The sequence below is a fragment of the Ursus arctos genome, unplaced genomic scaffold (assembly GCF_023065955.2).
Source record: "Ursus arctos isolate Adak ecotype North America unplaced genomic scaffold, UrsArc2.0 scaffold_18, whole genome shotgun sequence".
In the NCBI taxonomy this organism is placed as follows: domain Eukaryota; kingdom Metazoa; phylum Chordata; class Mammalia; order Carnivora; family Ursidae; genus Ursus; species Ursus arctos.
In genome coordinates this window covers 40,010,026-40,035,835 of record NW_026622852.1, presented here as the reverse complement: position 1 = coordinate 40,035,835, position 25,810 = coordinate 40,010,026, and the positions used below count along the sequence as shown (strand labels likewise).

The window sequence follows — 25,810 nt, the reverse complement described above, 5'->3', positions numbered from 1 at the left end:
CTAAGTCATGCCAAAGGCCACTGACGGATTTTGTGAGTGGACTCTCTTTTTCTGTTTCAGAAATAATTGCAGAAATTAGTGATGTATCAGTGTTTAATAACACCTGTGTGAGGTGGCACATAAACCCAGGAGGCATCGTCTCCAAGACTGTCTACGTGGTAAGTAAAATGCTTTGCTTTTTCCTGCGAGGAACATGACTAGGAGAGACTTCCTTTCATGAGGGCTTCTCCATCTAATTGTCTGATTGTTCTTTTAAAAAGTGATCGGATTTTTGTAAGATATCTGGTTTATTTTATTTTACGTTCTGTGCGTAATATATGTGTCACTCGGCGGGGTGTGTGTGTGGGGCTGTATTTATATGTGGCAGCGTCATGAGCGCCTGTTTCCCAGCACTCGTATCTCACTCCCCCAGAGGAGGCCTGGAAGCATCTGCTTCCTCGGGGACAGGATGCAGCGAGTGGTTCTCAGGTTGTGACTGCCTCCGTGGATGGCTGGTCACTTGTGGGACCCAGTAATACGTCCTCCCTAGAGGGACTCCTCATTTTATGTCACTTCTTAGGGTTTCTTGGTTACTGGGCTGGTCAGATTCAGCATCCGAGAGCTGACAGCAGAGGCTGACCGTATTCATCTCCCCTGCGTGCGCGGTGTGGTGTCAAAGGGAAGAGTAGGAGAATGGGACTCAGCTCCACAAAGTCTCTTGGCTGTTTTCACCAGAGTCACGGTGGGTTCTTTTTTCTTTTCCCCTCCCAAAGATATACATAAAAGGACAACGGTTGCACCCTGTGGAATCAGTTCACGAGGAGACAGTCAACGTAACCACAGATAGCAGGACCCCGGAAGTGTGCCTAGATCTGTACCAAGGCACCAACTACACCGTGAGCATTTCCACCGCCCCTCCCACGCGCTCTGTGCCGGCCATCGTTGGGTTCCAGACAGCTGGTAGGTGGAGGTGAAGTCTCATGGCCTCCCAGAAAATGCTGAGCACAGGATGTGGGGAAACGTCCTTCAGAAGCAGCTGGGCACGAGAGTTCATAGTTGCTTTCTGAGGTTGGTAGCCAGGAGGATGCAGTTCTAGTAGGCCTAGTAGGAGAGATTCCTGTCCTATTGATGCCAGGCCGAATGAGCACGGATGGGTTGTTTCCCAGCTGGGTCCTTGGTTGAAGTGGAAGATAATAAGGCATTTAAAAGAGGAGAACATTAGGTGATGAGGCAGTCAATTCTCAATTATCCAGGGCACTAGAGGGTAGCCATGTGACATTGTTGGTAGGAAACACAACAGTCCTTTCTTACTCTTGGCTATGGGGGACGAAGAGCTGGGAGGGTGACTCAGTGGCTTTACATCTAGGATGGAAACTGACCCCAGGCCTGGCTGGGGGTGCGAATCAAGTTGACAGTGAGCGAGTGGATAGGGAGAGGCAGCCCTAGGATGCAGGAAATGAGATATTAGGTGAAAAGAGAAGTGGACAGGAAGGAGTTTCAAAAAGTAGTAATAAACCTCATTGCACATATGTATGTCATGGATTTTTATAATATTGTGACAATTATAATAGTTTTTCATAATTCTCATGATGGGGTGTCAGGAATAATTAAATACCTTACAAGCAAATCTCAAAAAGCCATTGGTGTCATTTATTATTTTGGGCGACTTGAGGTAGTTCTCAGCTAGCTGTCTGATGTCCCACTTAAAAGGTGCCTCGGCCTCCAGGTATTGGGAAGTGACATGGATTTGGCAGAAATAATGAAATAGTCTGCCAATCTTAACAATAGAGAGCCAACTACAAAATTATACAAATTAGGTGTATATAAATAAAACAATATATTGCTTTCTCAGTAAATAATATGTAGGGAAAGGTGTTGTAGAATGAAAATGCAAAATCTTGTTCAAAATTAATGGTAAACTGCTATGGATTTATCAGGAATACGTCTTCTTCTTCCTTTTTTTCTTATAAGCTTTTAATTTTAATTCCAGTACAGTTAACATACAGTGTTATATGAGTTTCGGGTGTACAATATAGTGATTCAGCCGTTCTCTACATGACTCAGTGCTCGTTGTGATAAGTAAATTCTTTAATCCCCATCACTTATTTCACCCATCCCCCCACCCACCTCCCCTCTGGTGACCATCAGTTTGTTCTCTGTGTTAAGTCTGTCTCTTGGTTTGTCTCCCTCTTTCCCTTTTTTTCCCTTTGCTCATTTGTTTTGTTTCTTAAATTCTACATATGAATGAAATCATATGGTATTCATCTTTCTCTAACTGACTTATTTCACTTAGCGTAATACTCTCTAGCTCCATCTGTGTCATGGCAAATGGCAAGATTGCATTCTTTTGTATGGCTGAATAATACTTTTGTGTGTGTGTGTGTGTGTGTGCGCGCGTGCACATGCACACACCACATCTTCTTTATTCATTCATCAGTGGATGGACACTTGGAATGCTTCCACAGTTTGGCTATTGTAAATAATGCTGCTATGAACATAGGGGTGCATGTATCCCTTTGAGTTAGCGTTCTTGCATTCTTTGGGTAAATACCCAGTAGTGCGATTACTGGATCATAAGGTAGTTCCATTTTTAATTTTTTGAGGAACCTCCATCCTGTTTTCCACAGTGACTGCACCAGTGTGCATTCCCACAGTGTGCACGAGAGTTCCTTTTTCTCCACATCCTCTATAGCACTTGTTGTTTCTTGCGTTGTTGATTTTAGCCGTTCTGACAGGTGTGAGGTGATATGTCATTGTAGTTTTGATTTGAATCTCCTGATAATAAGTGATGTTGAACATCTTTCAATGTGTCTGTTGGCCATCTGTATGTCTTCTTTGGAGAAATACCTGTTCCAGTCTTTTGCTCATTTTTTAATTGGGTTATTTGTTTTTTGGGTGTTGATTTGTATCAATTCTTTATATATTTTAGATACTAATGCTTTATCAGATATATTATTTGCAAGTATTTTCTCCCATTCCATAGGTTACCTTTAAGCTTTGTTGATTGTTTCCTTTGCTCTGCAAAAGCTTTTCATTTTGGTGAAGTCCCAGCAGTTTATTTTTGCTTTTGTTTCCTTTGCTTCAAGAGACATATATATCTAGAGAAATGTTGCTATGGCCGATGCCAGAGAAATTACTCTGTGCTCTCTTCTAGGATTTTTATGGTTTCAGGTCTCACATTTAGGTCTTTAATCCATTTTGAGTTAATTTTTGTATATGGTGAAAGAGAGTGGTCCAGTTTCATTCTTCTGCATGTTGCTGTCCAGTTTTCCCAGCACCATTTGTTGAAGTGACTTTTTCCCATTGCATATTGTTTCCTGCTTTGTCAAAAGATTAATTGGCCATGTAATTATGGGTTTATTTCTGGGTTTTCTCTTCCGTACCATTGATCTGTGTGTCTGTTTTTATGCTAGTACCATACTGTTTTGATCACTACAGATTTGTAATAAAACTTGAAGTCTGGAATTATGATGCCTCCAGTTTTTTCCTTTTCAAGATTGCTTTGGCTATTTGAGGTCTTTTGTGGTCCCATACAAATTTTAGGATTGTTTGTTGTAGTTCTCTGAAAAATGCTGTTGGTGTTTTGATAGGGGTTACATTAAATCTGTAGATTGCTTTGGGTCATATGGACATTTTAACAATATTTGTTCTTCCGATCCATGAGCATGGAATGTGTTTCCATTTCTTTGTGTTGTCTTCAGTTTCTTTCATTGGTATTTTATTGTTTTCAGAGTACAAGTCTTTTCACCTCTGTGGTTAAGTTTATTCCTAGGTATTTTATTGCTTTTGATGCAATTGTAAATGGGATTGTTTTCTTAATCTCTGTTTCTGCTGCTTCATTATTAGTATATAGAAATGCAACAGATTTCTGTATGTTGATTTTCTATCCTGTGATTTTACCAAATTCATTTATTAGTTTTAGTTGTGTTTTGGTGGAGTCTTTAGGATTTTCTATATATAATGTCATTTCATCTGCAAATAGTAAAAGTTTGCTTCTTCCTTACCCATTTGGATGCCTTTTATTTCTTTTTGTTGTCTGATTACTGTGGCTAGGACTTCCAGTACTATGTTGAATAAAAGTGGTAAGAATAAAAGTGGTGAGTTCTTGACCTTAGGAGAAAAGCTCTCAGTTTTCCCCCATCAAGTATGATGTTAGCTGTGGGTTTTCCAGATAAGACCTTTATTATGTTGAGGTATGTTCCCTCTAGACTTTTGTTGAAGGTTTTTTTTTTTTTTTTTATCATGAATGGATGTTGTATTTGTCAAATGCTTTTTCTGTGTCTATTGAAGTGATCATATGGTTCTTATCCTTTCTCATTTCACATTGATTGGATTTGTGAATATTGAACTACCCTTGCATCCTGGGAATAAATCCCACTAGATCATGGTGAATGATTATCTTAATGTATTGTTGGATTCAGTTTGCTAGTATTTTGTTGAAGATTTTTGCATCCGTGTTCATCAGAGATTTTGGCCCGTAGTTCTCTTTCTTCTGTGGTGTCTTTATCTTACTTTGGTATCAGGATGATACTGGCCTTTTAGAATGAATTTGAAACGTTTCCTTCCTTTTCTATTTTTTGGAGTAGTTTGAGAGAATAGATACCAATTCTTTAAATGTCAGGTAGAATTCGCCTGGGAAGCCATCTGGTCCTGGACTTCTGTTTGTTGGGAGTTTTTTGATTTCTGACTCAACTTCTTGGCTGGTTATTGGTCTGTTCAAATTTTCTTTTTGTTCCTATTTCAGTTTTGGTAGATTATATGTTTCTAGGAATTTATCCATTTTTTCTAGATTGTCCAATTTGTTGACATATAGTTTTTCATAATATTCGCTTCCAACTGGTTGTATTTCTGTGGTGTTGGTTATTTCTCCTCTCTCATTTGTGATTTTGTTTGAGTCCTCTCTCTATATCACTTTTTTTTTTTTTTCCTGAGTCTGGCTAGAAGTTTCTCAATTTTGTTGATCTTTTCAGAGAACCAGTTCCTGGTTTCATTAATCTGTTCTATTGTTTTTGGTTTCTATATAATTTATTTCTACTCTAATCTTTATTATTTCCTTCCTTTTGCTGGGTTTAGGTTTTGTTTCTTGTTCCTTTTTTTTTTTTTTTTTTTGCTCCTTTAGGTGTAAGGTTAGGTTTTTATGTGCGATTTACTTGCTTCTTGAGGTAGGTCTGTACTGCCCTAAACTTCCTTCTTAGAATCATTTTTGTTTGGGCGCCCGGGTGGCTGAGTTGGTTAAGCATCTGCTTTTGGCTCAGGTCATGATCTCAGGGTCCTGGGATGGAGCCCCGCATTGAGCCCCACGTTGAGCCCCGCATCGGGCTCTCTGCTCAACGGGAGTCTGCTTCTGTCTCTCACTTTCCCTCTGTGCTCTCTCTCTCTCAAATAAATAAGTAAAATCTTTTAAAAAATCATTTTGCTGTACCCCAAAGATCTTGGATTGTTGTGTTTTCATTTTCATGTAATTCTTTATTTCTTCTTTGATTTCTTGGTGGACCTGTTCATTGTTGAGTAGACTATTATTTAACCTCCACTGTATTTGTGGTCTTCCAGATTTTTTCTTGTGATTGACTTCCAGTTTCAAAGTGTTGTGGTCAGAAAAGATGCATAGTATGACTTCGATCTTTTTGAATTTGTTGAGACTTGTTTCTGGCCTAATATGTGGTCTGTTCTGGAGAATGTTCTGTGTGCACTTGCAAAGAATGTGTATCTGTTGTTTTAGGATGGAATGTTCTGAATATATCTGTTAAATCCATCTGTTCCAGTGTGTCATTCAAAGCCACTGTTTCTTTGTTGATTTTCTGCATAGATGATCTGTCCATTGATGTAAGGAGGATGATAAAGTCTCCTACTATTATTGTATTACTATCAGTTAGTTCCTTTATGTTTGTTATGAATTGCTTTCTGTATTGAGTGATCCCATGTTGGGTGCATAAATATTTGTAATTGTTTCATTGTCTTTTGGATTGTCCCTTTTATTATTATATAGTGTCCTTCTTTGTCTCTTATTACAGTCTTTGTTTTAAAGTCTGTTTTGTCCCAGTGCACCTGGGTGGCTCAGTCAGTTGACCATCTGACTCTTGATTTCAGCTCAGGTCATGATCTTGGGGTCGTGGGATAGAGCCCTGCATTGGGCTCCATACTCAGCGGGGAGTCTGCTTGGGATTCTCTCCCTCTGCCTGTGCTCTCATGTGCTCTCTTACCCTCTCTCTCTTTCTAAAATAAATAAATAAATCTTAAAAAATAGTCTATTCCATCACATATAAGTATTACCACCCTCAGCTTTCTTTTGACATCCATTTGCATGATAAGATGTTTCTGCATCTCCTTTCTATAGGTCTGAAATGAGTCTCCAGTAGGCAACATATAGATAGGCCTTGTTTTTTAGTTCATTCTGACACCCTGTCTTTTGATTGGAGCTTAGTCCGTTTACATTCAAAGTAATTATTGAGAGATAACTATTTATTGTCATTTTGTTACTTGTTTTGTGCTTCTTTTTGTAGTTTTTCTGGGGGAATATGTCTATTTTATTTTATTTTCGTATTTTTTAAAGATTTTATTTATTTATTTGAGAGAGAGAGAGCACAACAGGCAAAGTAGAAGGTAGAGGGAGAGGGAGAAGTAGACTCCCCACTGAGCAGGGAGCCTGACATGGGGCTCCATCCCAGGACCCTGAGATCATGACCTGAGCAGATGCCCAACCGACTGAGCCACCCAGGTGCCCCAGAATATGTCTTTTTAAAAGACTTTAAACTTATGTGTCATTATTCAGTCAGAGTAACAGCTTGCTGTTCAGTGTCAGCTGTTTTTACTGATATCCAGTTACCTCTGCAAGGTAATTTCCCCTGGGAAAAGGATGGTGGTCTTTGGGGTCAGACAGACTTGGTTTTGCATCTTAACTCTGAATTGAAGAGTTAGGTGACCATGGCTGGGTTTTTTAAATGTCTCCAGAGCTCTTTCCTCTTTCTGAAATTTTAAGTGGAATTGGATTAAACTTGGAAGTCAATTTAGTGAGAGCTGGGGTTTATATGGAGCCATCCCAACTGGGAAAAAAGCACGTTTCTACATTTATTCAATATGTACTTAATTTTATCTTTTCTGTTTATATGTGCATTGTTGCATTCTTTTCCTCTAGAGTCTGTACATTTGGTGATCTGATCTCATTTAAACTTTACACTAGTTCTCTTAAAATGAATTGGGAAGTTTTCCATATTTTTTTATGCTCTGGAAGAGTTTTTATCACTTTGAAGTTAGTGCCTTCCTTTTAAAGTTGGACACATTTGCTCGTAAGATCAGTAAGTTTCACCCCTTTTGGGATGTAAATCTTTGATAACTTTATAATTTCTTCTGTGATTTTCTTTTGATCTGTTTATGTTTCCTACATTTTCTTCAGTCAATTTTTATAGCTTGTATTTTCCCCAAAAAAGTGTTGATTTGGTTGGGATTTTAAATATATCAGCAGAATGTCATATGGAATATTTGTTTACAAGTGCTCTGAGGTTACAGGTTATGCAACCCCAGGTTATTCTGATTCCTAAGCTTGGTTTTCTCTCTCTTTTAAAAAATTGATAAGCTTAGCTTGAGTTTTCTGTCTTATTGCTGTTTCTTTCCCCCAAAGAATAAACTCTTCGGTTTTTAAGTGTTTTTTTCTATCTCATTAATTTCTCCCCTTAGTTTTATTACTTTTTTCTCCTTGATTTTCTTAGGTTGGTTGTATTGTTCTATTACTAAATTCTTGAGTTGAATGCATAATTCAACTCATTTCCATTCTTTCTTGTTTGATAATAAAAGTCTTGGGGCGCCTGGGTGGCTTAGTCATTAAGTGTCTGCCTTCGGCTTGGGGCGTGATCCCGGCGTTCTGGGATCGAGCCCCACATCAGGCTCCTCTGCTATGAGCCTGCTTCTTCCTCTCCCACTCCCCCTGCTTGTGTTCCCTCTCTCGCTGGCTGTCTCTATCTCTGTCAAATTAAAAAAAAAAAAAATCTTAAAAAAAAATGTCTTAAATGCTTTTGGACTTGAGCATTGGCAGAATTCTCTAGGCGTTGATACATATTCCCTTCATCCCTACTGTCAAGGCAGGATATAATTGTTCTTCTGATTTTCTCTTTGATTGGAGAATTATTTATGAGTGTGTTAATATATGTTCTCTTTATGTTTACTTTCAAAGCATTACATAATTGCTATTTGATTTCCCCATTGATTGAGGGATTAATTACAAGTGAATTATACAAATGGTAGGTTTTCTTTTTTTTTAACATTTAATTTGCTGTTAATTTCTACTTTTATTGCATTTTGGTATTTTTAGGGGGGTTTATTGTCATTTTCTTGGGGCTTATTGTTTGGGAAAGTTTTATGATAACGAGGTAGTACATTGGCTTGTAAGTAGAATAAGATCTAGTCTTCAGTCAACTCTGTTAATAAAGGCATTCAGGACTTCTGTTTTTTGGTGGTGGTGGTGGTTTGTAGATACATGGATTGCCATTTTTCTCAGTTTCTCTCAGAAATTCTAATTGTTTGGATTCACACATTTTGAGTTCACGGTATTTGTCTTCATGACTGATGTCTTAATTGTAGATTCTAACTTTCATTAGTAACAAATGGCTAATTTTATCCTGTTTAATATTTTTTGCCTTGACTTACAATTTGATAGCAATATTGGTTTTCTTGATTTCTTTGTACATCTATTTGCATAATATGTTTTGCCCACTTTTGTTCTTTTTAAATTAAAAAAATTTTAATTTCAGTGTAGTTAAGATACAGTGTTGTATCAGTTTCAGGTGTACCGTACAGTGATTCAGCAGTTCCAGGAGGCAGTATATGTTGCGAACCCTTTTGAGAAAAGTTTTGTTTTTAAGTAGATAAGTTAAGCAATTTACGTTTAGTGGTCTTTGTGATATGATTTTCCCTTCTTCTGCCACCTTGTTTTTTTTCTCCTGTTGCTTTGCTATGTCCATTGTTTTCTATCTTTTTGCTACACAGATTTTCTTTTTCAGTGATTCAAACAGTAAAGGTTTTTTAAATTCTGTATTACACATTAAAAAACAAACAAAATCCCCTTTGAATGTGTTTTTCTCTGATTACCGGTGTTCAGACTGAAATAATATTAACTTCTTCCTGAGTAAGATAAGGAAGCTAGGGGCTCCTGGGGGGCTCAGTCGTTAAGCGTCTGCCTTCGGCTCAGGTCATGATCCCAGGGTCTTGGAATCAGCCCCCTCTGGCTCCCTGCTCAGCAGGGAGTCTGCTTCTCCCTCTCCTGCTCCCCCTGCTTGTGTTCCCTCTCTCTCTGGCTGTCTCTCTCTGTCAAATAAATAAATAAAATCTTTTAAAAAAAAAAAAGATAAGGAAGTTAGCATTCTCTACTTCCTTTTTTCCCTTCCCCTCTTGCTTCCTTTATGTTATTGGCTTAATAGAGCATTTTGTTGCCAACTTCTTATTTTTAATTATTTTTAACATGTATTGCATCTTTAAAAAAATTATTTTTATATTGATTTATAGCAATATTTATAACACTTAAATAGGTATATATTTTACAGTTTCATAGCCCTTTCATACCAAAGTTTCTCTGTTTTTTTCTCTATCTTTATTTCACTGCACAATGATTTCTATCTTTTCCTTACCAAGGAATGGGATACTTTCTGAGCCCATGATTATGTGAGAATGTCTTTTTGCTGTCTTCAGGTGTAAATAAGAGCTCAATTGAAGATAAAATCCTTGGTCCATAACTTCTGTTGTTAAAATTCTGAGGCATTTCACATTGATTTTGGGAATTTAAACTTTTGAAAGAGAATATGAAGAAGGTGTGATTTTTTTAGAAAAAATCCTATTATAGATAATCTGATTTTTAAGCCTTGATATCACAGAGGCTTTTTTTAATGTGTGAAACTCAAGACGAATTATTTATTCATGCACATGTTAAGTGTTTATTGACCACTTGTGTGTTTGACATTATTTTAGGCATTGGGAATTCAGTAGTGAATGAGATAGAAAAATCACTTCCCTCATGAAAACCAATCAGGTGTGATATAAATGTTACTGTTTTTCACTAAATTTTCTTAGTCCTCTGAGAGTTTTTCGATCTTCAGATTTTGGTCCATTTGATGTAGTTTGAAGTGGTGGGGTTCGGAGCCAGTGCTCTTTTTACTAAAGCTTGGGGACAGGACCTGTGGGCAGAAAGAGCTGCATTGGGGTTGTGACGGGTGGCTGATTATATAGTTTCAAGTTGGGAGGGGGTTAGGGATACCACAAGCCTCCAAAGTATTTTGGAAACAAGGCTTCCAGGATCCTGAGGAGACTAGTTATTGTTAGGAGAAGGTTATTTATTACTACCTAGTAAACCCTTAGTCATGAGACCCTTCAGATGTGTATCAGTGGGCCATATGCTTAGGGGATGATTGCTCACATGTATCTTGGTGGGGTAGAGATAAAGGAAGTTTCCAAAGGAATGTATGTGTTCAAGGAGACTCACAGATGGGGGTGGGGGGAAGTTGGGCTAAGACTGCCTTTTGCCCTTAGCAAAGTGTCAACATCCAGGCAGCTGAGCTCCCAGGGGAAGGTCCCTCGAGCTGTTTCAAGGACTTGTCAATGGGCTCTAGGCAGTAAGGAAGCAATTCTTTCTTTTGCCTTTGTTTCCCACATCACGTTTACACATTAGAAATAGTTTCTTTCATGAAATCTCTGATTGTTGCTTTTTTTTTCCATTTGGTATTTTGGCTCATCACATGCTCCTGTATGGAATTCCTTGTTTGTCTGCCCTGGTCTTCACTCTTTCCCTTTTTATATCCCTGCCTTTTTCCTCTGCCTTCTGTGAGAGTGCAGTGGGTTTAATCTGTATAGACATTTATGCGTATGTGCATCGACCTTTCTGGCCTTCTCTGTTTCTAATGCATGTTATATTTTGTTGTTGGACTTGCGTTTCCTTGTCTCATCTAGTTCCTTTTTTTTTTTTTTTTTTTAAGTCAGCCCTACGCCCAATGTGGGGCTTGAACTCATGACCCCAGGATCAAGAGTCACATGCTGTATGGACTGAGCCAACCAGGCACCCTCATCTAGTTCCCTTTTTATTTCTGCCTCTCTCAACCAGTTTCCTCTCTTGCATTCTCTTATTAACTCATCCTTTATCTGTTTTAATGCATCTTCAAAATTTTTTACTGAAAATGCAAAAAAGATGTTGCCTAATTTTACTATTACTTTGCTCAATATATATTTTTTCAAAATAATATTCGTTCTTTGCCTCTTAGGCACAATCTTCTTTGTAGAATCATTTCACAGGCTTTTCTTTTTATTGTTAGAATATACAAGTTTTATCTAGGTTTGATATTTCATAATAAAATGGATGACATTCTCTTTAATCTTACTTTTTATTGGATGATATTACTGTGCTTATCTCAGATCTCATCTTGAAGGATTTACTGCTGATTGGATAATTCAGCGTCCTTCTGGGAGCAGCTAGCTGTGAGAAAGCCCACTTCCCTGAGCTTTATTTCTGAGCACTTTTTTTTTTTTTAAAGATTTTATTTATTTATTTGACAGAGAGAGAGAGAGACAGGCAGCGAGAGAGGGAACACAAGCAGGGGGAGTGGGAGAGGAAGAAGCAGGCTCCCAGAGGAGGAGCCTCATGTGGGACTCCATCCCAGGACCCTGGGATCACGCCCTGAGCCGAAGGCAGATGCTTAACGACTGAGCCACCCAGGCTAGCCCCCCCCTTTTTTTTAAAGTAGGTTCCACACCCAGCGTGGAACTGAACACAAGGCTTGAACTCATGACCCTGAGATCAAGACCTGAGCTGAGGTCAAGAGTCAGACACTTAACTGACTGACCTACCCAGGCGCTCTTATTTTCTGAGCACTTTGCTATCCTTTTTTAAAAAGATTTCTTATTTATTTGAGTGAGACTACAAGGGGAGGGGAGGAGGGGCAGAGGGAGAGAATCTTCAAGCAGATTCCCTGTCGAGTGCAGAGCCTGTGGGAGGGTGCGGGAATGTGTGCGGGGTAGGGGGCTGGGGGGGTGAGGGCAGTGGTGCTGGACCTCACCACCCATGAGATCATGACCCAAGCTGAAACCAAGAGTCCCACGCTTAACCAACCAAGCTGCCTAAGTGCCCCTCAGCACTTTGCTGCCTTGACTGGTGAAACTGTTGCTCTCAGACAGCATCGTGTTGTCTGACTTCATTAGGATGCTATGGTCTACAGAGGCAGGAGAGAACCAAGTCCCTCCTTCTACCCACCCAGGCTCTCTGTCAGGTGGGACCTCTAGGTCCCTACGCGTGCCCATAGAAGTCCTTCCATGTTACTGATCTCCAGCATGCTAAGGAGGGACTGTTATTATTATTACCAATAGTAGTAGTCGTAGTGGTATATATAGTTTTTACCCTGGCTGCCTATCAGCACTGCTTGGCGCATTAAAACAAAATACAGATGTGTGTTTGTACCTCAGATCTGCTGTGTCTGGATGATTCTGATGTGCAGGTAGGATCAGCAACAATCAGGCTAAATTGTTCTAGATGGAGCATCCATCACTTATTCGTCCTGTTGCCATCCTCGCTTCTAGTCCCCGCCTCTGTGGGCCCCAGTCCTTCCCCAGTTCCTTCCTTGAAGACTTTGAGACCATGCTCCTTTGCTTGAGGGCATGTTATACCTCATTGCTCTCAGCGTCTTTCTTTAGTCCGGTCTCCTCCACACGGTGCTAAGCAGAAGCGTCTTTGTGTTGGTGCCTCGTGTATGTCAACCAACCCTTCCTTCCATCCCAGATGCAATTTTGACCCATTTTTACTACTCTCAGTCACTTCTGTCAGGATTGGGGGTGGGAAGTGGGAACCAGATGCTTTTGTTGACATTCCGTCTTCGCCTGAGTTCAGACTCTCATGGCTGTGAGGGAGCCAGTCGTACAGAGATGGGAGCTGTGCAGACAGAACTTCTGCTTTATGTCTGTTTGAGAACAGACATCCTGTGTGTGGTATTTCTTACATACATATGTTTGGTGTGCCTGAAAATCATATGCAAACACGTAGCAATTGTCGTTTCTGATGTCTTTATGAAATCCTTAAAAGTTGTGAAGATAAAGGGGAACCCATGTGATAGGCCTTCACATTCTCTCTCGTAACCGTGTTTTTACGTTTTCCAGTTACAGCGAAGAATATTTCCCCCCCAGCTAATAAATAGCCTTGTGTTGCATGTGTGCGTGATACGTAATACGCTGCGGGCAGTTTTGATTTTGAATAGAATAATTTCTTGTCCTTCTTCCTTCTTAGGGAGCAGAGACTCCCATGGGAGTAATGTAGTTTTCTAGGTAGTTTTACAAAGTTTCTCTCTGATAGACATTTAAACTTTTTCTCATTTGTAGAAAATGTACCGGCTTCTTGGGAAATTTGCTCTTCCTTAAAAATTAGCCGTGGTATTCCTGGACACTCTGTGAGTTTTTTACGCATTGGTAACAAACCTCTTCTTTCTTCATGACTACCTGAAGAAAATAGAACATTGAAGGAATAAAGTAGATGTAGGAGGAATGAAATCCCCCCCCTTTTTAAATCCAGTGGTTGAAATAAGTCTCCTCTCTGATTATTTTACTATGCCAGCATCCTTACCTGAGTAGCTCTTGGAATACTGTCTGCTGCGAAGCAAACATCTTGCCTGGCCATCTCCTTTCAGTTGATCTTCTAGGTTGGAAACACCCACTCAGAGTGCTGATCCATAGTCTTTGCCTTTTATTCACCTTTTCCTTATTCTCAGACTTTCTAGGTGTTGACATGCTTACCTTCAGGACATTTAACATAGGGGCTATCCAAGTGATAGGATGAACTTTCTAAAAATATCACAGCTTTATTAGTTTATGGCGATTTTAAACAGATTAACAATAACCCACAACCCTCGGACCAACTAGTTTATGGCGATTTTAAACAAGACTTTATTTATGTATTTGAGAGAGAGCGAGAGCAAGAGAGAGCATGAACGGGGGCGGGGAGAGGGAGAAGCAGGGAACCCGATGCAGGACTCGATCCCGGGATCCTGGGATCATGACCTGAGCGGAAGGCAGAAGCTTAACTGACTGAACCACTGAAGCGCCCCTAGTTTATGGTGATTTTTAAATATGAACTATTTCATCTGATTCTCTCAGTAGCCTGTGATGTCAGAAAAGCAAACCGGATTACTTGGTTCACAGAGAAGAACACGGAGGATTGGAGGGGTTAAGTGACTTAGCCACGGTCATGCAGTTAACTTATAGAGCCTGGGCTTGAAGCCAAAGGGGGCGCTCTTGCTGTTAAACACCCTGTTGGCTCTTGTAAGACGTCAGAGTTTCAATTGTACTTAGCCAAGATATGTTTTGCTAAGATATGCGACCTTTCCGTATGTTTTATCTTTTAGAAGATGTCTTAGAAGATGATGGAATTTTCAATATTTCAGTATTCAGTGAAGCTTGTTTGAAACTGAACAGGCACCCTAGGAAACTTGGATCAGAACAAATGTACCAAGTAAGAAGATCTCTCATGTTTTCTGTCAAAGTATTGCATCACTTGAAAATTTGGCGGCTCTCCAAGTGAGGATCCAAAGTATTTAAAAACACGAATGGCATGAACTCCTAGACAGTTTGGTTTTTGTCTCTAGACTTGGATGTGAGATGGGTGCCACGCTGGGGGCTGAGGGGGAGGAAGACACTCGAGTGGGTGACTTGCTATCGGTTTCCCTGTCTGGTATTTCACATGTATGTATTATATTTTATTTTAGTGCATTTTATCATTACGGCTGATTCTGTCATCAAATTCACACTGGCTTGTAGATTTTTTTTTTTTTTTTAAAGATTTTATTTATTTATTTGACAGAGAGAGAGACAGCCAGCGAGAGAGGGAACACAAGCAGGGGGAGTGGGAGAGGAAGAAGCAGGCTCATAGCGGAAGAGCCTGATGTGGGGCTCGATCCCATAACGCTGGGATCACGCCCTGAGCCGAAGGCAGACGCTTAACCGCTGTGCCACCCAGGCGCCCCTGGCTTGTAGATTTTTAAGAAACTCATTGCGTGGCTATTGGTCCTCATTTAACTTGATTTTTTTAAAAATCACACCTCTCAAGTAAAATGATTCCTAAATTCAGGTCCGAACTGATTCATTATTTTGTGTCACTTTTAGTGCCTGGCAAATCTTCTGGCAGAGTAGACTAAGTATTAAATTAAAGTTCATTCATTCATTCATTAGCCATTTATCAAAAGAATATCATGTATCAGGACCTGTAACTTTCAGTTCACCCTGATGTAAATACACCAGTAAAAGACACTGTGGTATGATGACTGCTTTGATAAAAGGTAAATAAACGGGGGATTGCGTGCATGTGTGTATGTCCAGATAGGGTTTTTTGTTTTTTTTTGTTTTTAGCAAGAAGCAAGGACTGTGCTAAATCACAGAGAATGAGCGGGACTCAACCAGATCAAAGATGTGGGGTGATGGTGAAGAAGGGCACTGTGGGCAAGCAGAGAAGCATCTTGAATATTAGGGAACATGGTTCTCTTAGGGAACAAAGAAAGCAAGGGAGACTAGGAAGAGATGAGGCAAAAACCTGAGCAGTGACTAGATCAGGAAGGACCCTATAATTTGGAGTTTGGATCGTATTTTGATGTCTCTGTGGAACCCCTGAAGGATTTTCAGCAGGTGAGCCAAATACTCCAGTTTTCATATTTAGAAGGAACCCAGGGGCTAGAAACATATTCAGGTACCCAGATAAAGTTTAGATGATTTTAAAAAATGGGTGTAGAAATAAATGGTCCTGGGACAATTGGTTAACTACTTGGTTAAGAAAATAAATGATTCTTTGCATTTACACTAAAATGATTAAAGAGTTAAGTCAGAAAAAAAAAAGTAATTTTTTAATACGTTTAAGATTCATTTAAGTAGGGGTGCCTGGGTAGCGCAGTTGTTAAGCGTCTGCCTTCGGCTCAGGGCGTGATCCCGGCGATCTGGGATCGAGCCCCACATCAGGTTCCTCTGCTATGAGCCTGCTTCTTCCTCTCCCACTCCCCCTGCTTGTGTTCCCTCTCTCGCTCGCTGTCTCTCTCTGTCAAATAAATAAATAAAATCTTTAAAAAAAAAGTAATGTGGAAAGCACTCTTCACAAGTCGATTGAAAAATGTGAACATTCAAAGACAGTTCACAAAAGAGGATATATATATGTATGTGTGTGTGTGTGTGTGTGTGTGTGTGTGTAGCCAAAACACACATGAACACGTTATACCTCACTAGTAAGAAAAAAAAGAAAAAAAATTAAACCATAAGATACCATGATTCTTCTATAATCATAGATAACAGTTTTTTTTTTTTTTGAGAGAGAGCACATGTACAAGGTGGGGGGAGGGGCAGAGGAAGAGGGAGAGAATCTTAAGCAGGCTCCACGATAGGCACGTGGACTTGATCTCACAACCCTGACACCAGGACGTGAGCTGAAAACAAGAGTCAGATGCTTAACCGACTGAGCCGCCCAGGCTTCCCAAGCATAGAGTACTGTTACCTACAGTGGCTGGCCAGTTAAACTGGCATGACTTTTCTGGAATAGTTATTTCTTATTTGTTAGCCTCAGTAAATTTTTGGAAATGAGCTGTAATTAATTAAGCACACATATACCAAAAGATTAAGCTGTTCCTTGAAGCTTTGTTTATAGTAGGGGGACTTGGAAACAACTTAAGTGTTCACCAGGAGGGATTTGGCCAAATAAACCGTCACACATTCATCTGACAGAACCCTATGCAGATATAAAGTATGTCGTACCTCATACTGAATAACACTTGCTGCTGTTGACCAGTATTCCTGTTGAAATGGTCTCTGTTTCTCCTATCATTTTGTCCCCTCTCTAGCTCTCCGTCCTAGCATTCCCTTCCTCTGCCTGTCCCTTAAATCTGAGCACCCTCAAGGTTGTACATTGCCCCTTCTCTTGTTCTGTACCCCTCTTTGGGCCATCTTACCCAGTCTCTTTACTTCCTTCACTGTCTCTATGCTCATAAGTCCTAAATCTGTCTCTCCGGGCCTCATCTGTTCTATAAGCTCTGGGCCCATACTCCCTGATTAACTTTTTGTGTTCTTTTTCGCACTGTCTTCACATATGTGACTCTCCCGCCAGCAGTGCCCCTCCTTCCCTTACCCTACCTGGCTGACTCCTGTTTATCCGCAAGGCTCAGCTCAGTCGTCTCCCCTGGGAGGAAAGCTGACCTTCTGCCCCAAACACTGTCCCTGCTGGCTGAATTGTTTTTCCTGTCTGCAGCTCACCCGGTTAATGCTAATTTCTCCTCGGGTTCATGATTTAGATAGGGAAGCTTTCCCTGATCCCCAAAGAGGAGGGTTAGGTGTCCCTCCTGAGTGCTCCTACTGCCTCATGCCTCGTGGATTCTAACACTTATCCCTGGGTATTTTGTTTGCCTGGAGACTCGTCTGTGAGTTCCTTGAGTTTAGGACCTGTACCTTATTTGCCATTGTATACCCCACACTATATACTCTGTATATCTATTTATAGAATGAATTAATGACAGCGAAAAAAACTTCACAATATATTTTTAAATAAAATAATTCTACTATAAAATCATGCATACAGTGTGATTTAAAGTTTGTAACCAGAGACTTAGTTTTTGTTTGTAGACTAAACCATATGGAGTTTAGGATGAAACCGAGTTTGTAGAAAAATTATCTACGGAGTTGTGAGGTCTTTTCCAGCAGACGGCAGCAGCCTAAGTGTAGAACTGGGGAAGCCAAATATCTGGATTGAGCCAGTGTGTTTCAGGTTTTCTAGGATGGGTGAAATTGAGAACAGAGGGGCAAGGGCATTGAGGGTGTCAGGCAAGAGAATAACGAAAATGATAGGGTACCTGAGAGCTGGGGAAGATGAGGATGGGAGTGAATATGGGTAGAAGATCTCGAGTGAGGAAATCTTGGGGGAGTTCTTGAGCGAGATCAGGCATAATGGATGAGTGGGCCAGAGGAATAGGAGACTGTGAGATCTTGAAGCTGCTCTGAGGTTGACACAGCCTGGGATGTGGCTGTGGATATGAGCAGCGAAAGTGGAGTGGAGGAACTTCATAGCATTGAGCTCAAGGATCTCTGAGGCCAAGGTTTGACGGCTTGTCTATAAGGACATTTTCGTTACCCAAGAGAATGCTAGAAATTGGGGGAGAGAGGAAAATCCCAGTGAACCATGTGTCAGGGTCTTGGAAGACTGTGGAAGAATGACGGTGGTGAGGAGGGATGGAGGGCGGCCATAGCCCATGACATGAGCATCAAAAGAAATGCTAAACACAGATATGTCCAGCTGTAACACACGGATTGATCAGGGGTCAAGCATATTCCTTCCGGAACCTTAACATATTTTTTCCCTTATAAGTCCCTATATTAAACATACATCTTGGGTTGGCAATGGATAGAGTATTATGGGTTAATACCACGCACGATGAATCTGTGGACCAAAAACACTTTTACCAGAGCTCTCGTAGGAAGGACCAAGTGAAGTACCATTGCACAGTTGCTTTGAATGCATAATTGGGAGGAGTCCTCATAAAGTTCAAAAATTCTGTTTCATAAGGCTTATCAATGGATTCTTTATGAATGAGAAGAAATTAAAAGAATTTTGCCCCATAGCTCCAGTGCCATCTTCTTTCCTTGGGAGGGCATCAGAGTTTCTCTTAGAATAGCCTACATTTTGTTCATCTGAGATGCGGTTACGCATTTTAAGCTTTGTCCTGTAGTGGTGGAAGGGGACGTTGAAGAGGATAGGGAGGGTAGATTTGTAAAGTCCATCCCCAGTGTAGCTAGCTATTGTGTTAAAAAGAATTCTAAGAGCATGGACCTTCTTGCTTTATCTCTGTTTTGCTTATAATCTAGATATCTGCAAGCCAGCAGAAAATTTAATGCAATGCTTTCTTTTAATCTCTTGACAGTTTAAAGTTCTGGGTCAGAGGTGGTATCTGAATAATTTTTATCATGCAACATCATTTAACTTCACAACGAGGGAACGCGCTCCAGTGGTGTGTTTAGACCTGTACCCAGCAACTGATTACACAGTGACTGTCACTCTCCTGGGATCTTCTGAGCAGCACTCAGCGCAAATAGTGGTGACAACTGCACCAGGAGGTGAGTGTGCGTGTCTCTCCGATTTATGTCTCAGGGCAGGTGAAATATGTGAATTGCACAATGTGGGGGACTGTAAAGAATACTCATCTGGGAGTCACGAGACTTGTGTTCTAGTTCTAATGACTACCAACTTTTTTCTGGGCTTTAGGGTGCCTGACTCTTACCACCCATCCCCTTCCCCACAGGGGTTCTGGCTCATAGTGGGTAGAGACCAAGAATGGACTGTTTTATTTAGGGCTCCCTGATGGTGATGGATTGAAAATAATGTAAGGCTTCTATCTCTTACTCCGGGTTTCAGATCACTGAGCCCCCAGGGTAGTCATTATGGACAAGTAGAACCAAATTCCTGGAGATCAGTGATGTGAGCCGCGCTGTGCTGGCACTGGTGAGACAAAGAGGTCTTATGACTGGACCGTGTCTGAGCACATGAACCTGATATAGAGGACAGTGGCCTCCTGAAGGTCAGGCTTCCTAGAAAGGCCATGTGGTCTTGTGAGGAAGCCAGACAGAGGCCAGCTGTATCAACTCCACAGCTCTCTCTGGTAGGAAGGGACACAGAATTTTTTTTGCTCTCTAATCCATGGTGTTTAATGGACAAATTTAGGGGCAACCAGGTGGAGGGGCTGCTGCCTTTGAAGGAAGGCGGTTGAGTAGGTTAAGTCCAGCTCCTGTCTTCCTGATGCTTCTCTCCCGTATTCACCGTTGTTCCTGAGAAAAGAAAAGCAGAATTATGTGATCGTTGCCCCATACTGTGAACGTAAGAAATGTCACTAAAGTGTACACTCGAAAGTGGTCAATTTTATGTTGTTTGAACTTGACCCCCATTTTTAGAAAACAGCCAACGAATTAACTATGTTCTTCTTGTCTTCTGGGCCTCAGTTACCTTCTGACTGATCTTTACCTGCCATAATACAAGTAAATTGTCTAGAGTAGTGTCCAGCACATAATAATGTTGATGACAATAATAGCTATGTTTATTGAGTACTAAGTATGTGCTGGGCACTGTTCAAAGTGCTTTCTTTGGGTTAGTATCCAAAATATATTAAAAAAACTTATAAAAAACTCAACACCCAAAAACCAAATAAACCAGTTAAAAAATGGGCAGAAGACATGAACAGACGTTTTTCCAAAGAACACATGCAGATGGCCAACAGACACATTGAAAGATGTTCAACATCGCTCATCCTCAGGAAATGCAAATCAAAACTGCAGTGACATACCACCTCATACTGTCAGAATGGCTAAAATCAACGACACAAGAAACAACAGGTGTTGGAGAAGATGTAGAAAAAGGGGAACCCTCCTGCACTGCTTGTGGGAATGCAAACTAGTACAGCCAGTTTGCAGAACAGTTTGGAAGTTCCTCAGAAAGTTGAAAATAGAACTACCCTGCAATCCAGCAATTGCACTACTAGGTATTTACCCAAAGAATGCCAGAACACTAATTCAAAGGGATACATGCACCCCAATGTTTATAGCATTATTTACAATAGTCAAATTATGGAAGTAGCCCAAGTGTCCATTGATTGACGAATGGATAAAGAAGGTGTGGTATTTATATATGTACACACACTGGAATATTACTCAGCCATCAAAATGAACAAAATCTTGCCATTTGCAACAACACGGGTGGAGCTAGAGAATATAATACAAAAAGAAATAAGTAGGAGAAATCAAATACTATATGATTCCACTCGTATGTGGGATTTAAGAAACAAATGAGCAAAGGAAAAAAGAGAGAGAGATGAATCAAGAAACAGACTCTTAACTATCCAGAGCACACTGATGGTTACTAGAAGGGAGGTGGGCGGGGGGTTAAACAGGTGCTGGGGATGAAGGAGGGCGCTTGTGATGAGCACTGGGCGATGTATGGAAGTGCTGAATCACTGTATTGTACGCCTGTAATTAAGATCACACTGTATGTTAACTAACTGAAATTTAAAAAAAAAAACTTGATAAAGGAAAAAAAAAAGAAAAAATGGAGTGAGCAAAAACCAAAAACCAAAATAAAACAAAAAACAAAACAAAACCAAAAAACCCCCAAAACAATGTGCCCTGTTTGAATCAACTCAGGCCTACCAAACCCCCTGAGGAAGGCATCGCTGTTATTCCCGTTTTGTAGACAAAGGTCACGAGGCACAGAGAAATTAAACAGTTTGTCCAGGATCGCTCACCTAGTGATTTGAATGGGGGCTGGTTTGACCCTGGCTCCACGGCCCTCATTCTTAATGTACTTCTGCTGCTTCTCACTAATTATCTAGTTATTCAAAAGAAAAAAGCAAAATTATATTCTCAGAACCCAGTGCATGGTCAGTCCAGACCCACCTTGCTTTTGTCAACCTTGGACCATGAGCAAAAACTTCAAATGCCATGGATGCATAAATGCGTTCATTGAATAAATATTTATTTCTTTCATGCTCTGTGTCAAGCAGGTTCTGATAGCTGACATTGCGGCAGCAATAAAACACTCCCAGCTGACATGGCATTGGAGTTGTTGGGGGTCATGGTGGAGAGAGAGAAACAAGTAAGGAAATAAATCACGTATTAGGTGGGGAAGAAAGCATGGCAAAAGGAGTGACAACTAATGGTCAGGGAAGGCCTCTATTTTATATATATTATATAGATATATAATATATATATTTATTATATTTAGGCCTCTATTTTATATATGTATAAATACATATATAATATATATAAATATATTTATATTTTACTTTTATTTAAATTCATTTAGTTAACATATACTGTATTATTAGTTTCAGAGGTAGAATTTAGTGATTCATCAGTTGCATATAACACCCAATGCTCATTCCATCATGTGTCCTCCTTAATGCCCATCACCCAGTTACCTATCACCCCCAACTCCCCCCACCCAGCAGCCCTCAGTTTGTTTCCTAGAGTTAAGAGTCTCTTATGGTTTGTCTCCCTTCTGATTTCATCTTACTTTATTTTTCCTCTCCCTTTCCCTATGATCCTCTGTTTTGTTTCTTAAATTCCACATATTAGTGAGATCATATAATAATTATCTTTCTCTGCTTGACTTATTTTGCTTAGCCTAATACCTTCTAGTTCCACCCACATTTATTTTTTTTTGATGGCTGAGTAATATTCCATCATGTATATATACCACATCTCTTTTATCCATTCATCTGTTGATGGACATCTGGGCTCTTTCCATATTTTGGCTGTTGTGGACATTGCTGCTATAAACATTGAGGTGCAGGTGCCCATTTGGGTCACTATGTTTGTATCCTTTGGGTAAATATCTACTAGTGCAATTGCTGGGTCATAGGGTAGCTCTATTTTTAACTTTTTGAAGAACCTTCATACTGTTTGCCAGAGTGGCTGCACCAGCCTGCATTCCCACCAGCAGTGTAAGTGGGTTCCCCTTTCTCTGTATCCTTGACAACATCTGCTGTTTCGTGACTTGCTAATTTTAGCCTTTCTAACTGGTGTGAGGTGGTTTCTCATTGTGGTTTTGATTTGTTTTTCCCTGATGCTGAGTGATGTTGAGCACTTTTTCATGTGTCTGTTGGCCATTTGTATGTCTTCTTTGGAGAAATGTCTGTTCATGTCTTCTGGAAGGCCTCTATTATAAAGTGACATTTAAGCACAGATCTGGAGGAAGTGAGGGAGTAAGCTATGCACAGGGAGGACGCCAAGTGACAAGGTCTTGAGAGAGGCATGTCCTTGGCATGTTCTAGGAACATCAAGGAAGTCAGTGTGGCTGGAACAGAGTGAGATGCAGAGAGTGGTAGGAGATGGGGCCTAAACTGTAGCTTGAGTATGAATCAGGGTCTCATGGCATCAAATTTAGAAAGTAAGTCCATTGTTATCTTCTCCTTTACGACATGGATCCTGAATTACCAATGGTAGGTATAATCTAGCATGTGATATTTCAGCCTCTTGAGATTACAGGCAATTTGGAGTCCACCACTTGTGAATTTGAACTTAGTTTGGGAAGTGATCTCGTCTCATAAGGTTCCTGGATTCTGTTGGACACTAGTCTTGCCATATGTTTTGCAGGGAGGGAAATTCTCTTCCCTTGAAAATTTTAGAACTTTGCCATGGTGGCTCTGGGTCTTTCTTGGTGCCCATCCCAAGGATTTAGAACCTTTTCATTTTCATACCTCCTTCAAGCCCTCTTTCTATCCACCGTTCACCATCGCTGAAGATCTTTCTCTCTAGTGAAAGAGCCCCATTGCTCTTTGGGCGGGATACCCCACGTTATAGTGAGAGGAGTAGTAGGAAAGTCTTCAAGACAATTGCACCGTCTTGCATGCCTCCTTCACGGTCCCAGTTTCCTGCTTTTTTCTCTAAATTTCTCTGTCCCCAGAGAGATCCCGAGAATTGTTCTGCGCTTCAGGGGTTCTTATTACTGAATGCCTTGCCTCTGAGTGCTACTTCCTGCTTAGGAGTTTCCACATATGTCTTCTGGAGAAATACCCTCAGTGGATCCTTGAGCTGCTCTGAGTTTCTGGAACTTGTGCTGTCGCTGGTCTAATGACGTCCAGGAAGTGCCCTAGGTTAGTGGTTTTTCACCCAAGCCCCACCTTTCCTTAGAACTGACTTTTAAGACTCAGCTGGGCTGCTTTGTTGGGCACCACAGCATCCCTTCTGGCCACCATACCCTTTTCTGCATCGGGTAAGCCTCCGGCGTTCAGCTCCCTCCGATGCTGTAAGCCTTCCACCTGCCATCCCCTCATTTCTGTTCCTTTCCTGTCCCCAGGTCTGGCCAATTCCTTTTGCTAGGTATTAGGACTCTCCTTCCCTATATTTGGTTTTTGTTTTCACACTTAGATTTTTGTTCTCCTAACATCCCTACTTTGGATTCAGCCAGGGAATTCATGGAGAGAGAATGATACCAGAGGGTTCTGGATCTGCTACCATCATCCAGTGTTCAAATAAATCCCGCCCACCTTTCATTTCATTAGAAGGTATATGTTTCTATTCAGTTCAACCTATAACCCAGGCCTGGGTCTGATCAGTTGTCATTCTCCCTGGGTCCTCCATGCATCTGTTTTTCTGTTCCTTCTTCTTCAAGTTCTAACTCCCTGTATTTCCCAGGCAGGTTTCCTTCAAGCCAGTGCTGCACCTGCTACAAGAACAGTGTCTGTCACCTGAAGCTAATTTAACAAGGCTTGAAGAATTCTACTCCGATGTTTCTAGCCGTTCTCTTCTTAAATGTGCCCACATTTTCTGAAACTACATAGCATCACAATTGCAGTTACTGAGGAGTGTCCCATTAATGTTGATGCTAGTGTCCCCATTTAAAACTTTTACAAGACCTTTCTTGATAGAATGATACCTGGATCTGGGCACCTGTTGGGGAAAGTGTCCCTTTGAGTCTGTCTTCCAAAAAGTCCCATTATTCTTCTCTTTGATGATTTTGAGCCACTTTCCCTGAACCTAGTAAATATTCCTATCTTTTCCGGGCTCTTTAGAGTAGTTACATTTGGAATTTCCTTTTCTGTATCATATTTTTTTCTAGCTGGACCAATAGGATTTCAAATTATCTTCTCCTTGGTGTGATTTCCTTCACTTTATTTCATTCTCTCCTAGTCTTGTCCTATGTGCAGGCCCCAGAAAGCAAGAATCTGTATCTTGTTTGGGCAGTGACCTGTAATACATGAACTCTACCTAGTAGGAGATGTGACCCAAGGAATGGCAATCTCTCCTACCAGTCAGATTACATATTTACTATTCCTTCCTTGAGGATTAGTGAGTAGGGAGTGGAGAGAGGCCACGATTGTGTTTTCCTTTGTGGAAATAGGAAGACAGGTAAATAACAACCTTTAACACACTTGAGCGAGGTAATTGGCCTCTGCAGTGTAAGAGGGTTGAACAAGAAAGTTCTCCTCTGGTTCTAGGAGTCTGTGTTAAGAAAGCAATTCTGGGTTCCTTCAAATCCATTTACTTCAACATCCAAATTTCTTGACCACTTAATTTACCATCATTATTTCATCTGTCCAATTTTGTATTCTTATTGATATATACAACTTATTCACATAATAAGGGTTTCATTATTATTTGTGTCAAATATTTTTCTTGATTAATAGTTTCTTTTAATTTTGTTTATGGTGTTTTTGACATTTAAAAGTTTTAGATTCTATGTAGTCAATACTATTGATCTTTTCCTTTGTGATTTATTACATTAATATTAAATATAGAATTTTTAAAACCGAAGAGTATTTATTTATATCCCATCTTTTTTTCAAGTGACCTGCATGGGTATAGAAAATAAAATAAGTTAGATATGTAAGCTAAAGAAGAATGAGGGGCTTCTGGGTGGCTCAGTAGTTTATGGCTCAGGTCATGATCCCAAGGTCCTGGGATCGAGTCCCACATCGGGCTCCTTGCTCAGTGGGGAGCCTGCTTCTCCCTCTGCTTGCCACTCCCCCTGCTTGTGCCCTCTCTCCCTCTCTGTCTGGCACATAAATAAATAAAATCTTTTAAAAAAGAAAAAAAAATGAACTTGCCCTGCACAGTTGAATGAGTGATTGAACCCCCCCAAATTACTGTCCAGATAATATGATCACATAACTTTTAGCAAGCAAATTTCATGGTAGTTGTAACCAGATACCAAATTTGTCTCAAGAAAAATTTCAACAAAGGAACAGTAAAACTCCCAACAATGTTATATCCTCTTGTTCCTTCGAAGATAAACTGTTTGCAAAATGTACATCAAGGACACCTAAAGGATAATAAAATGATACCACAGTTTATAGAACAGTTACAAAAATAGTGA

At 40.4% G+C, this 25,810-nt stretch overlaps 1 protein-coding gene across 5 annotated transcripts in view; it reads left to right on the top strand.

The window, feature by feature from the left end:
• Positions 1 to 25,810, top strand: part of SUSD1 (sushi domain containing 1) — a 176,582-nt gene that overhangs the window by 48,220 nt on the left and 102,552 nt on the right. For 4 of the 5 annotated variants that reach the window (XM_057313680.1, XM_057313678.1, XM_048223083.2 and 1 more), the window contains 4 exons: positions 61 to 158; positions 753 to 939; positions 14,334 to 14,440; positions 18,870 to 19,062. In XM_057313680.1, coding sequence (XP_057169663.1) covers positions 61 to 158; positions 753 to 939; positions 14,334 to 14,440; positions 18,870 to 19,062 — 585 coding nt within the window. The remainder of the gene's footprint in view (positions 1 to 60; positions 159 to 752; positions 940 to 14,333; positions 14,441 to 18,869; positions 19,063 to 25,810) is intronic. The other variant, XM_057313679.1, reaches the window with a different exon arrangement.